The 12,955-nt window shown below is 39.5% G+C and overlaps 1 protein-coding gene across 1 annotated transcript; it reads left to right on the forward strand.

Annotated features, from left to right (window-relative positions):
• The first annotated feature begins 231 nt into the window (after window positions 1-231).
• LOC127500687 (E3 ubiquitin/ISG15 ligase TRIM25-like) lies at window positions 232-12,333 on the forward strand. Its single transcript, XM_051872036.1, has 6 exons — window positions 232-1,186; window positions 1,885-1,980; window positions 8,833-9,066; window positions 9,612-9,762; window positions 9,944-10,003; window positions 11,363-12,333. The coding sequence occupies exons 1-6, from the start codon at window positions 599-601 to the stop codon at window positions 11,896-11,898; spliced, it is 1,665 nt and encodes a 554-aa protein (XP_051727996.1). The 5' UTR covers window positions 232-598; the 3' UTR covers window positions 11,899-12,333.
• The last annotated feature ends 622 nt before the right edge of the window (window positions 12,334-12,955 follow it).

Here is a 12,955-nt window from a genome sequence, read left to right on the forward strand (position 1 = left end):
ATAATGTTTTGTCTTACATATTTTACCATACAGTAGTTAAATGGATCACAATTAAGCAATTTTGTTGTTTTAATGAATGATTTTTTATTCTATTACTAAAATGCTGACATTTCTTACCTATAGCCTGCGTTTGAGCGCCATCTACTGTTCCATTTTGGCTGTGTATTTTCACAAACTCGTGAGCTACTTTCAATTTCTCAAACGCAAAACCAGGAAACGATTCAGTATCAGATAGATAGAAACCTACGGACTTATTGTAGGCTATATATAATTTTGTATAAATGCAGTGGGAAATTGGAAGACAATATTTAAGGGGCTCAGTAAGGACCCAGCTGTTTGTAGATCTGCTGAATCTCGTGTTTCAGTAGGTTGTTAAATAGCCTATTATACTATGCTATTTGCAACGCAAATGAATGATCTCAGAGAAGCAGTCAGACTCCCATGTATGTTCTTTTATGATCAAAAGGTGTGCCACACCTTACAAACACACCTGTTTTGCACACGTTTTGAGACAGGAAACACTTCTCAGTTGAGAGAAATCGAAACTTAAGTGTTGTTCAGCAGTTGTCTAGCTGTGTCTGTGTGTTCGTGCTGTGAAATGGCAGAATCCCGTATTTCAGACGAAGATCAGTTCAGCTGTTCAATCTGTCTGGATCTACTGAAGGATCCAGTGACCATCCCCTGTGGACACAGTTACTGTATGAGCTGTATTACAGACTACTGGAATCAAGATGATCAGACGAGAGTTTACAGCTGCCCTCAGTGCAGACAGACCTTCACTCCAAGACCTGCTTTAAACAAGAATGTGGTGCTGGCTGAAATGGTGGAGAATCTGAAGAAGAAAACGGTCAAAACAGCTCGTACTGCTCTCAGTTACACTGGACCTGGAGATGTGGAGTGTGACGTCTGTACTGGAAGGAAACGCAAAGCTGTGAAGTCCTGTCTGATGTGTCTGGAGTCTTACTGTCAAAATCACTTTGAGTGTCATGAAGAATCTCCTTCAAGGAAACGACACAAAGTGACTGATGCCACTGGACGAATTCAGGAGATGATCTGCTCTAAACATGACAGACTGCTGGAGGTTTTTTGTCGCACTGACAAGCGATGTATTTGTTTGATGTGTATGTTGGATGAACACAAAAATCACGATACTGTTTCAGCTGAAGCAGAGAGGACAGAGAAACAGGTAGGCTATGAACTGAAAAAGCTTTTGATTAATTGATTGCTTTTCAAATTAAATGACACGAAGATGGTCACAAGTTAAGACTTGACTATATTGTTATTGCTTGTTGTTCATTTATAACAGCACTTTTCCAATGGGTGATTAACACACTTGCATAGGCCTAATGCTGCATGGCTTGGTGTGCTTAGAGGTGAATTGTGATTTTTGTTGCTGCAGCGCATATTGATAGAGAATAAATGAATAAATGGTAAAATGTGGTGTTTCATGCTGTCAAGACGAAAGAACATAATTGGGAATATTGCAGCCAGCCATACCAAAATTACTTGTGTTTTTCATGAGTCTGTGTCTTCAAGTCCAGAGTCAGTTGTTCACGAGTCCAAGTAAAGTCGCAAGTCATTTTTTGTGACTTAAGTGAGACCGGAGACCAAGTTGCAGACTCGAGTTTCCATCTCTGTTAGTAGCCTAGTATAGTATTTTATTAGCACTTTAGTTCTGGCTCTGGGTCATATGTCATGTGTTTATTTTTCTTTCTTATTGTGAGTTCTTTTTCAGAGCGAACAAAAGTAAACAAAAGTAATAGTTCAATGAAAAAATTTAATAGATACATTCCAGTATAAAAAATATCTAGATGTAATATGTGAAATCTATTGAGAGAAAACTAAAGTCTTCTAATGTTTACAATTATTTGTTCATCCTCTCAGAAACGGGTTGGAGAGATGGTAATATTATTACAGAAGAGAATTCCACATCGGCAAACAAAGCTTCAGGAGCTGAGAGAATCTGTGCAAACTCACAAGGTAAGTTCTTCTTCTAACATTCTTTCAGTATCTCACTATGGGAACGCCTCAGGCATGCTCACCACACACCAAAAAGAAGGAAAAAGAGGGTTCTCTATTGTAGAACAGCTCCGTACTAGTTGTCACGTTGTGGTGGGCTTACCGTATGAAGAGAGTGCAGGCTCCATCATGGCCACTGCGAAAGAGCCAGAGAGCCCCAGAGGAAAAGGTCGTCCTCCTCATCCATGTGCTAATGGAATGTGGATTTCTGCGAAGGACTCAGACGGTCTCTGCATCTCCTGTTTGGGCGCTAAACACGCTCAGGCAGCTCTGTCTAACCCCGAGGGCTGTCCTCACTGCGCGACGTTCTCAGCTAAAACCCGAGAGCGGAGACTCCCAGCTACGTGGCAGTAGCTGGGAAGTCGGACCCATGGCTCTCTGCTCAACCCAGAGAGGAACCTATGGATTGCCCGCAGGCCACCAGTACGTGTGGAGAGATGATGGAGAAGGTGTCACCCGTCCTTCCCCCAATGTTTGAAGATCCGTTAGCGGGAGAGGAAGAGGAAGATGACGATGACGACGATGAAGATGCTATTCTTCCCCTGAATCAGTACCATCTGCCGAGTGCACAGGATGAGAGTTCACTGTACAGATGGACACGGATCTACTCGATGTCTGTCGTAGGGCCGCGGCTAGATTGTCGATCAACTGGCCATCCCAACTGGCAGGTCAAGGGGCTGAAAGAGACCTGTATGATGGAAAAAGACTTCCATCATGTCTCCCTCCAGCGAGGCAGTCAGTGAAGCTGTCAACCTCAGCTGTCAATCATGACATCTCACCCCCGTTTTTATAGCATCAAATAACTAACTAAAACCAAACTTATTCAAAGAACGAACACTTGAACTAACACCAGCGTGATAAAAACTGCCTAATATGACAGAAATTGTCTTTGGAAAAAAAATATTTGAAGTGTAATTTAATTGTTTAGTTTGTCTCACGTCCCACTGGAATACATGGAGAGGGCGAGGTTTATGACCTATACTGCATCCAGCCACCTGGGGGTGATCGAGACGCTTTGGCTTCACTTTTCAGGACTCATGTGGCACGCTTGGTCCTGGCCTCTGTGGCTGAAATGAAGAGGTTTTGGGACACGCCTATTTCCCACTGAGTACCCGTCAAAGGCTTCTCAAGGCTGGATGTTCAAGTAATGTAGAAACATCTGTGGCGAATCATTTGTACCCAAGCTGCAGGGCAGCGCTCTCTTCAACCGGAGCCTCACTGCCAGGGAAAACAGCACTTCGCAGCCTCTGTTTTTCAAAAGATTAATAAATCATCTGCACTGGCCGTGAGGCTCCGTACATGCTTTGATCTCAACATCCCTCCATACAGTCAATCAAGCGGAGTTATTAGAGGAGATGGGTCATCAGTTAGACTCCGGATCTCCCAACCCAGAGCTCTGGGAGGAGATATGCGTCATAACAGATTTAAACCTGTGCACGTCCCACGGAGCAGTTCATAGTACGGTCAGAGTATAGGCTTAGCGGTGGTGGGAGAGAGATCACTATGGCTGGGTTTGTCAGGCCTCTCTGACAAAGAGAAAGTAGAGTTTTTGGATGCCCCTATTGATCCAAAGGCCATGTTCGGCACAACAGTAACAGCAATGCATCAGCAATGTGACCTGCAGAAAAAAGAGGGAGAGGCATTCGAGGTCTATCTCCCCAGAAAGCCAGCAGCTCGGCCTTATCACCCGAACCGACTGAAACCGAAACAGGCTTTCACAGCCACAGTGGCGAAACACTGGTCGGCTACCCCTCAGGGGAACAAAAAGAGGCAGTCGAACTGAGACGTCAGTTTAGTATTAGGAAGGGTTTAGAGACAGCACTCAGGGTTTCTCTGTCCCATCCCTTCAAACTAATTTCTTTCTCTCTCCCGCTGGGAAAAGGAGAAGGAATTTAAATGTGAAATGTGTTTGTGTGGAGAGTTCAAAGGAAAATGGCCCATGTTCCTCTGGCGCCCCCCTCAGAATTGTCTCTCCCTCCACCTACAGGGTTTGTTCTGAGAGAGGAAGGAAAAAAGTTCAAAAGCATCCCATCAAAAATAAAGTTTTCTCTGATGCATCCAGGCCAGGTGCTGAGGGCACAAAAATAAAAAATAAAAAAAATCACAAAAGATTAAAACAATCACAAATAGAAACGAATATAACTCCTTCACTGCTGCAGCACCACTAGTGAGCGAAGACTGGAAGGGCCCACTCGCTGCAAACTGGCATGCATGAGGAATTGCGCAGTTCATCTCTGGGTTTTAACTACGATAGACAGGGGATACAGACTTCAATTCGCTGTAAAACCTCTAGTGTTCAATGGAGTGATCATTTCAGTGGTAATTTCTCCAAGGGGAAGCAGCTTGGGTTTTAGAGGAAGAAATGTCCTCTTTAAAGGCACAATCTGTATTTTTTCGCTGCTAGGGGTCACTAACCTCTTCAAAACCATAACAAAGGCGAACTTGTTACAAAATCATGGAACTTGTCGTCATGCCAATGGATCTAATAATGTTTATGGGGAAATAATGTTTATGGATGTTTATCATGTTTTTAACATGGCTGTGGTATGAAGCAGGGCGTGGCCGAGAATCGCGGGCGTGATTGCTAATGAGAGACAGATATCAGTGCCAAACGCGAGTCCCATAGGAATGAGGACATTTTATTCTACCGAACTACACGCAAGTGCTGAAATACTACTCATACAGGTCAGTTTATTTGACTAATTAAAATTGTGAGGTAATGCAGCGCTGTTTCACTTGGTTACACTATCATACTAAACTGCATTTGAGTGTCTTCAATTCAATTCATTTATAAAGCACATTTAAAATCAGCCTTGGTTGGCCAAAGTGCTGTATATAGAATAGAAAAATACAGATAAATAATAAAAAACAGAAAAAGTCCAGAGAGGGCCTGTTGAAAGTTGTAATGTTATACTATGTATTAGTTTGTTGGCTATATGAACATTTCATCGTGTTGAGCTATATAACATTGATTCGTCTTATGTACATTTGCTTACCTGTCTAATAATGTGCAAGAGTGGTGTCTCTGTCAAGTTGAAGTTTGTTGAAAAGCTCTCACCATCTCAAAAACGCCACACCAATATTGATCCTAGTTTTATTTCTCCTTTTGTCCCAAACTTTGTTTGCCATGGTCCATAATGTTGAATGAAATAACAGCAACAACGTGCCACTAGACGTTATGCAGCTGTCCACGTCTGTTACCATGGTTACTATGCAGTACAAGCAGAAACCAGGGATAACGCAGATATTGCATCATTGACAGGCGACAAGTGACAAGGGACAGGCACTATTTAAATATGTGAATTTCTCTGAATTTACAAATTCTTGGAAACATTTAGGATAATGTAAGTACACAATTGAACGAAATATGTAACACTGTGCAAGTGGTTTTTGGATATTTTAATATAAAAATATTACATATTGTGCCTTTAAGGAAAAAAGGAGTCATAAGAGTGATTCCAATGAAAGAATGCCACATGGGCTTCTACTTCCGTTATTCTGTGATTCCCAAAAGAGAGGGAGGTCTCCGTCCCATTTTGGATTTACAGGTCCACAACAAACACCTCAGAAAATGCAAATTCAAAATGCATTCACTCACGTCAAGGGGAATGGTTTGCCTCCAGGACGCATATTTTCACATAGATATTTTTCCTGCTCACAGGAAATATCTGAGGTTCACTTATCAGGGCACAGCATACGAGCATACGAAAATCCCCTTCGGCCTTGCTTTAGCTCCCAGGGTATTCAGCAAATGTGTGGAAGGGGCTCTGAAGGTTTTAAGGAATGGAGGGGTCAGTTTCATCATATCTGGATGATCTGCTCATCTGCGCGCTGTCCCCGTGGCAAGCAGAGAGTGATAAGTAAACACTAGTGACACATCTGGAGAGATTAAGTTTCAAGATCAACCAGACGAAGAGTAGTCTAACTCCTTCAAAGGAAATAGTCTACTTGGGTCCAGTGTTGGGTAAGTTACTTCAAAAAAGTAATTAATTACTAATTACTAATTACATCATTAAAGTTGTATTTAAAATACTTTTCTAATTACTCTGTCTGAAAAGTAATTTAATTACTCAATAAGTAATTCAACTCATTACTAATTAATTCTTAAAATCCCTATAAAGCTTGACCGGATAGACAATAGAAAGGAAACTCTTTTAATAATTTAAATATGAGTCAAACATGGAATAGTTTAGCCTTTTATAGCTTAATAAAACATTTTAGCTTTATTAGAACATACTATAATACCTAAATTCTTTAGTAACAAATAGGGATGTCAAGATACCAAAAATCTAGTTGTCGTTACCGATACCAGCAAAAGTGCACGATACTCGACGCGGTAAAAATATTTAAAGATACAAATAAAACAATGCTAGGCCTATATATTTTTTCAGGTAGGTCTAATACTAGTAAGTAAAAATACCACAGAAATTGAATAATCAAATAAAAAAATACCTCTGCATAGTCATAACTGTATAAATTAAACATAGATTAATCCTTATTAAAGCTTTTCTTTTGTTGTTTGATTATCGTTTATAATACAGACAGCCAATAGTAGACAGTAGCATGTTTTAAAGGCTGCTGTCACTAAGACCTAATGGACGGAGACAATAAGCTGTTACACATGCTGTTCACATTCACATAACCATTTTGACATAACTGTGTGTGTATTTGTACGTTTATGTGTAACAAACCGCGAAAATCTGACACTCGCGAGAGGCCGCTATGTGTGCGCTTTGGCTGAGAGCGCGCTGACTGAAGACCGTCTCTCAGAGAGCGCGCGCAGTTTTTTCTCTCTAGGACATAGCTTACATTTTACCGTAATGTTCTTGCCTACCTGTGTCAAAAAAGTGGAGTGATTGGAATATTTCCATTCTGCAAAACAGCCACTCGCTTCTGCCTACATCTTCAGACAGTAACTACACAGCCAACTGGTGCGAAGCTGTGAACTCACGCGCAACTGCACTACAGATAACGATTTTAAAGAGGCAGCGTTCACTTTTACCTTTAGACGACGAATTTAGATTTTAAATTCAATATTGATTTATACAGAACTGTTGAACTAATTTACAGTATGTAACGCAAACATTATAAGTAACTAATTAAATTACCTAAAAATGAACAGTAATCCCTTACTTTACTTTTTCAGTGGATAAGTAATGTAATTCAGAGACTTACATCAGAGACTTATTTTACATCTTGAAAAATGGGGCATAATAGGTCCCCTTTAAAGTAGGCTCTGTTACTCTCACTACAGCAAAAAGGGTGAGTGAAGTACATGCTTTATCAGTTCAGTCCTTATGTATGATGTTCGCTCCGGGTGGTCAAAAAGTAACAAACCCGGCATTTGTGCCTAAAGTGTTTAATCATGCTGGTGCTAGCTTTTCATCCACCACCATTTTCATCCCCAGAGGAGGAGAGGTTACACTGTTTATGTCCGGTTCGTACTCTCTACCAGCGAACCAACACACTTCGCAAGAGCAATCAGCTATTTGTCTCGTGGGCTGACTCTTACAAAGGAAAACCCTGTCAAATCTCCTGTCAACGCCTTTCTCACTGGGTGGTGGAGGCTATCATGCTGTTACAATAATGTAAATATAAAGCCCCCAATAGGACTACGAGCACATTCTACTAGAGGTATGGCTACATCCTGGGCTCTATTCAAAGGGATTTCTATCCACGAACTTTGTGCGGCAGCCAGCTGGTCTTCTCCGCACACATTTGTTCATTTCTATAGACTGGATATGACAGAACCCTCTCTGGCTTATTTAGTCCTGGGAGTGAGTAGTCAGGTTGTTTAAGAGGCCATATCACATATCACATCTAAAAACGCATGGAAAGCGCAGCCGTGCCGCTTCCTCCTTCTTTCCAAAGCGCTTGCGCTCCCGTGGCATCTGTCGTTGCTATGCAACCATGAACTGCGCTCTCCACAACGACGAGGAAGTTTCAGCAAAGGATAAATTGATTTCTAGCCCTTGCATTAGCTTTACAACTAGATATATTTATGGAGATGAGATATAAAAACCACACTTTACAGCTATGATCAGCTGTTCGGCTAAGCTTTCGATGTTTTGTTACGGAAAGGCCGAAGTTGATCGGTTCATTCTTGTCACATGACCTGAGGTGCGCTTGCAGCATTATGAAAAGTTAAGAATTTTTCATCTACATGCGCCTGGAAAACGCACCACATGCGCGCCGCGACCACGTCGCTTTCATTAAGAGCGGGCCTGCTGCGGGCCTACACTTGAAATAACGAATTTGAGCGCAATTTGACGCAATATGTGAACAGCTCCTAATGCAGTTTTATTAAGGGCAAATTCCTTTTTCACCTCCGTTTTCACCTCCGTCTGGAGCTATGATTCAGATAATAACACACTCATTCCTTAGTCTGTTTCGTCAGCATATTGGCAATACGGGGGTTGTCTATATCTCATAGTGAGATACTGAACGAAAGTTAGAAAGAGAACGTTAGGTTATTGACCCCGGTTCTCTGATAACATAAAGTGAGGTGTCTCACAACATTGCCCTCCTTGCCGGAGAAGAGATATACGGAGAATGACCAAACGGCAGGTAGCTAGTAGTATACAGGGAGGCGGGTCTCCCTGATCAGCGATTGGTCTGCCATGGTTGGCAGACGTGGTGTTATTGGTGCTTCCGCAATCGGTCATGCCTGAGGTGTTCCATTAATGAGATACCTCACTTCATGTTATCAGAGAACCAGGGTTACGTCAGTAACCTAATGTTTTGAAAAGAGAAGAAAAATAACTGTCAGATCGAATGGACTATTCTAGTGGTTCTCTGTCTGTGTCCTAACAGCGTTCTGCACAGGCGGCAGTGGAGGACAGTGAGAGGATCTTTACTGAACTGATCCACTCCATTGTGAGAAGCCGATGTGAGGTGACACAGATGATCAGAGATCTGGAAAGAGCTGAAGTGAGTCGAGCTGAAGAAGACTTGAAGCAACTGGAGCAGGAGATTGATGATCTGAGGAGGAGAGATGCTCAGCTGAAGCAGCTTTCACACACAGACAATCACATCCATTTCCTACAGGTTTAGAATGATTTTATTATTATGGCTTGTACCGCAGACTCTTTAATTGACATTTGATTTGAGATGCCATTAAAGTTTACAATTTAATGAATCTGAGAACAACCACCAGTTGTTCTGATCAGTATGAATGTTGTCAAGATTGTATTAGATCAGGAATCAGGGGTTCCCAAACGTTTCTGTCAGCTGAACCCCGTAACCTGAAATATTGACTTGAAGTACCTCCGGTGGTTTTAAGTTAATATTTCAATAATTTAACAGCATAATTACATGTTCATGATTCTCTGTGTCAGTTGATGGTCATATGATATGCAGGTAAGCAAATGGAATATTTAATCTTTAAGTAAATGTTATATTTTCATTTTATTTTGTTATTTATTCATTTATTACATTTGTATGATTTAATTCATTATTAGCTTTTTGTCAACTCACAACCCCCCCTGCAATTCCCCCACAAACCCCCATAGTGATGATCTCACTGCAATGTATCAGTCATACACTGTGTGATTCATATTTACCATATGTCTGTTGTCTTTTTGTATATGTAGAGTTTCCAGTGTCTTTCTGTCCCTCCTGCATCTACAGACGGCACTGTCCGTTCTGGCTTGTCTTATGATGATGTGAGAAGCTCTGTGTCTGAGTTACGAAGTAAATTTGAGAATTTCTGCAAAGAGGAGATAAAAAAATTATCTGATAAAGGTAAAGTACAGACTCATAAAACAGTACAACAAAATGAAAGTATAAATATTGTGTGGATGTCAATAAATAAATAATTATTAACAAATGATTGTAAAATAATTAATACATTATTGTAATTAAAAATAAATACATATTATGGATACCTTTATTAAAATAACACTTTAAATATCTGTTTCTGTAGCACAATGCATTCAAATCTGCCTCACCACTGAACCCACTACAAGGGATGGCTTCTTACACTGTAAGTGTTATAAATATTAATACAAATAAAGCAAACACAGACAAATATACATACTTAAAGTGAAGGGTTTAATTTCAAACAGTATTGCAGTGTTCTGACATAGCTTTTTGTGGTTTGGATTAGCTACTCCAAAGAACAGCAGACAGGGAGTGTGTTTGAAACTTTTCATGAAAGTCATTATTTTGCAATTCTGTATAACTAGTAGCCAGGAAGAAAGGAAGAAACAATTTGTAAATGTTTTAATTGTTTTGATGATGTGACTTTATGTCATGGTGATCTCTTCTTTCTTTTTCTTTTTTGACAATGTTGCTCATCTTGGCCAGGTCACTTTTGCAAAAGAGATTTTTAATCTCACAAAGTTTTATCTGGTTAAATAAAGGGCAATAAATTTGCACTTTTAAAAGGCTAAATAAACTTGTAATGAAATCATTTCACCTGAAAACTAGATCAGTGATCTTGTTGCTACCTTTATATCTCACTTAAAGGGTTAGTTCACCCAAAAATGAAAATAATGTCATTTATTACTCACCCTCATGGCGTTCCCACCCGTTCCACTTCGTTAATCTTTGGAACACAAATTAAGATATTTCTGATTAAATCCAATGGCTCAGTGAGGCCTCCATAGCCAGCAATGACATTTCCTCTCTCAAGATCCATTAATGTACTAAAAACATATTTAAATCAGTTCATGTGAGTACAGTGGTTCAATATTAATATTATAAAGCGACGAGAATATTTTTGGTGCGCAAAAAAAAACAAAATAACGACTTATATAGTGATGGCCGATTTCAAAACACTGCTTCAGGAAGCTTCGGAGCATTATGAATCAGCGTGTCGAATCAGCGGTTCGGAGCACCAAAGTGACGTGATTTCAGCAGTTTGGCGGTTTGACACGCGATCTGAATCATGATTCGATACGCTGATTCATAATGCTCCGAAGCTTCTTGAAGCAGTGTTTTGAAATCGGCCATCACTATATAAGTCGTTATTTTGTTTTTTTTTGGCGCACCAAAATATTCTCGTCGCTTTATAATATTAATATTGAGCCACTGTACTCACATGAACTGATTTAAATATGTTTTTAGTACATTAATGGATCTTGAAAGAGGAAATGTTATTGCTGGCTATGGAGGCCTCACTGAGCCATCGAATTTCAACAAAAATATCTTAATTTGTGTTCCGAAGATTAACGAAGGTCTTACGGGTGTGGAACGGCATAAGGGTGAGTAATAAATGACATTATTTTCATTTTTGGGTGAACTAACCCTTTAATGCTTTCACAGTATTACAATATAACTACAGTATTACAGTATTTTTTTTTCTATTAAAATGCAGATTGTGTGTTTTATCTCCCATCAGATTCCCATCAGTTTACTCTGGATTCAGAGTCAGTGCATAAAACATTCCGTCTGTCTGAGGGGAACAGAGTGGCTACTTGCACTGCCACAATCAAACTGTATCCTGATCACCCGAACAGATTTGACGCTTGGCCTCAGGTGTTGTGTAGAGAGAGTGTGTGTGGACGCTGTTACTGGGAGGTGGAGTGGAGTGGGACTCATGGTGTGGGAATATCAGTGTCATATAAGAGCATAAGCAGAAAGGGCAGGGGGAATGAGTCTAAATTTGGATGTAATGATCAGTCCTGGAGATTGTTTCTCTCTCCCTCTGGATACATAATTAGTCACAATAACATTAAATCTGGAGTCCCTGTAATCTCCAGCTCCTCTAGAATAGGAGTGTATGTGGATCACAGAGCAGGAATTCTGTCCTTCTACAGCGTCTCTGACACAATGAACCTCATCCACAGATTCCAGACCACATTCACTCAGCCGCTCTATCCGGGGTTTGTCTTAAATAAGGACTCATCAGTGAAACTGTGTCATCTAGAAGTATAGATGATATAAAGCTTCTACAAATCATCACAATCATATGACAGAGTCACTTATGGAGTCAGATTAAGTTAATAATGATTGTAGTGTATACATATTAATTGTAGTGTAAAAATGACAGTAACATCATAGGCTGTCATTTTGCATTTTTGTGTAAATCATTTTAACATTAAATATCACAAGTAACTTAATTTCTCCATTTCTCTTTAGCTATATGAAAGATTTTAAATCATTGTCATTAAATACTTTTTAGATTGATAAATATATTTTTTTTACATTGCACTTAAAACAATAAAAAAACACTTATAATAAACGCTGATAATGCTCTGGATTTAATAAATGATTTTTTTTAATTGTCTAGAAATATCATACTGTACCTGCACTGTGAAATATTGTAGGCTAATATAAATGTGAACAAAATTAAATCTATATTATTTTGAACGGTTTTGAATTATTTCTTGTGAGCACTGTGAGTTTAGACCTCACATTTCAGTTCAGACGCTTTATGTATAGGTGCATCTCAATAAATTAGAATATCATGAAAAAGTTGTTTTTTTTTTCTGTAATTTAATTCAAAAAGTAAAACTTAAATATATTCTAGATTTATTAGACATAAAGTAAAATATTTCCAGACTTTTTTGTTTTCATTTTGATGAATACAGCTTGCTGCTCATCAAAATCAAAAAATCAGTATCTCAAATTATTAGAATATTTAATTTCAAGTTCTATTAAATTACCATTCTCAGGGTATAAATACTGGGTTCAGGTCAGTTATCCCAACAGCAGTCATGGGGAAGTCTGCTGACTTCACAGTTGTCCAGAAGACGATCATCAAGACCCTCTACAATGAGGGTAAGCCACAGAGGGTCACTGCTGAAAGAGCTGGCTGTTCGTAGAGTGCTGTGCCAAAGCATATTCATGGAAAGTTGACTGGAAGGAAAAAGTGTGGTAGGAAAAGGTGTTTTTTATTTTGGTTAACTGTAATAGGTCTCACACTCAAAAAAAAAAATGATATTTTAAATTAATTCAATTATGGACAGTGGTTCCACACAATAAAAACATG

The sequence above is a fragment of the Ctenopharyngodon idella genome, chromosome 2 (genome assembly GCF_019924925.1).
Source record: "Ctenopharyngodon idella isolate HZGC_01 chromosome 2, HZGC01, whole genome shotgun sequence".
Taxonomy (NCBI): Eukaryota; Metazoa; Chordata; class Actinopteri; order Cypriniformes; family Xenocyprididae; genus Ctenopharyngodon; species Ctenopharyngodon idella.

Bases quoted from the DNA above. Each gene is read 5' to 3' on its own strand.
- LOC127500687 (XM_051872036.1), top strand. From the start codon at position 599: ATGGCAGAATCCCGTATTTCAGACGAAGATCAGTTCAGCTGTTCAATC. The intron at 1,187-1,884 runs GTAGGCTATGAA...TCATCCTCTCAG, and splicing joins CAGAGAGGACAGAGAAACAG to AAACGGGTTGGAGAGATGGT. The intron at 9,763-9,943 runs GTAAAGTACAGA...CTGTTTCTGTAG, and splicing joins AAAAAAATTATCTGATAAAG to CACAATGCATTCAAATCTGC.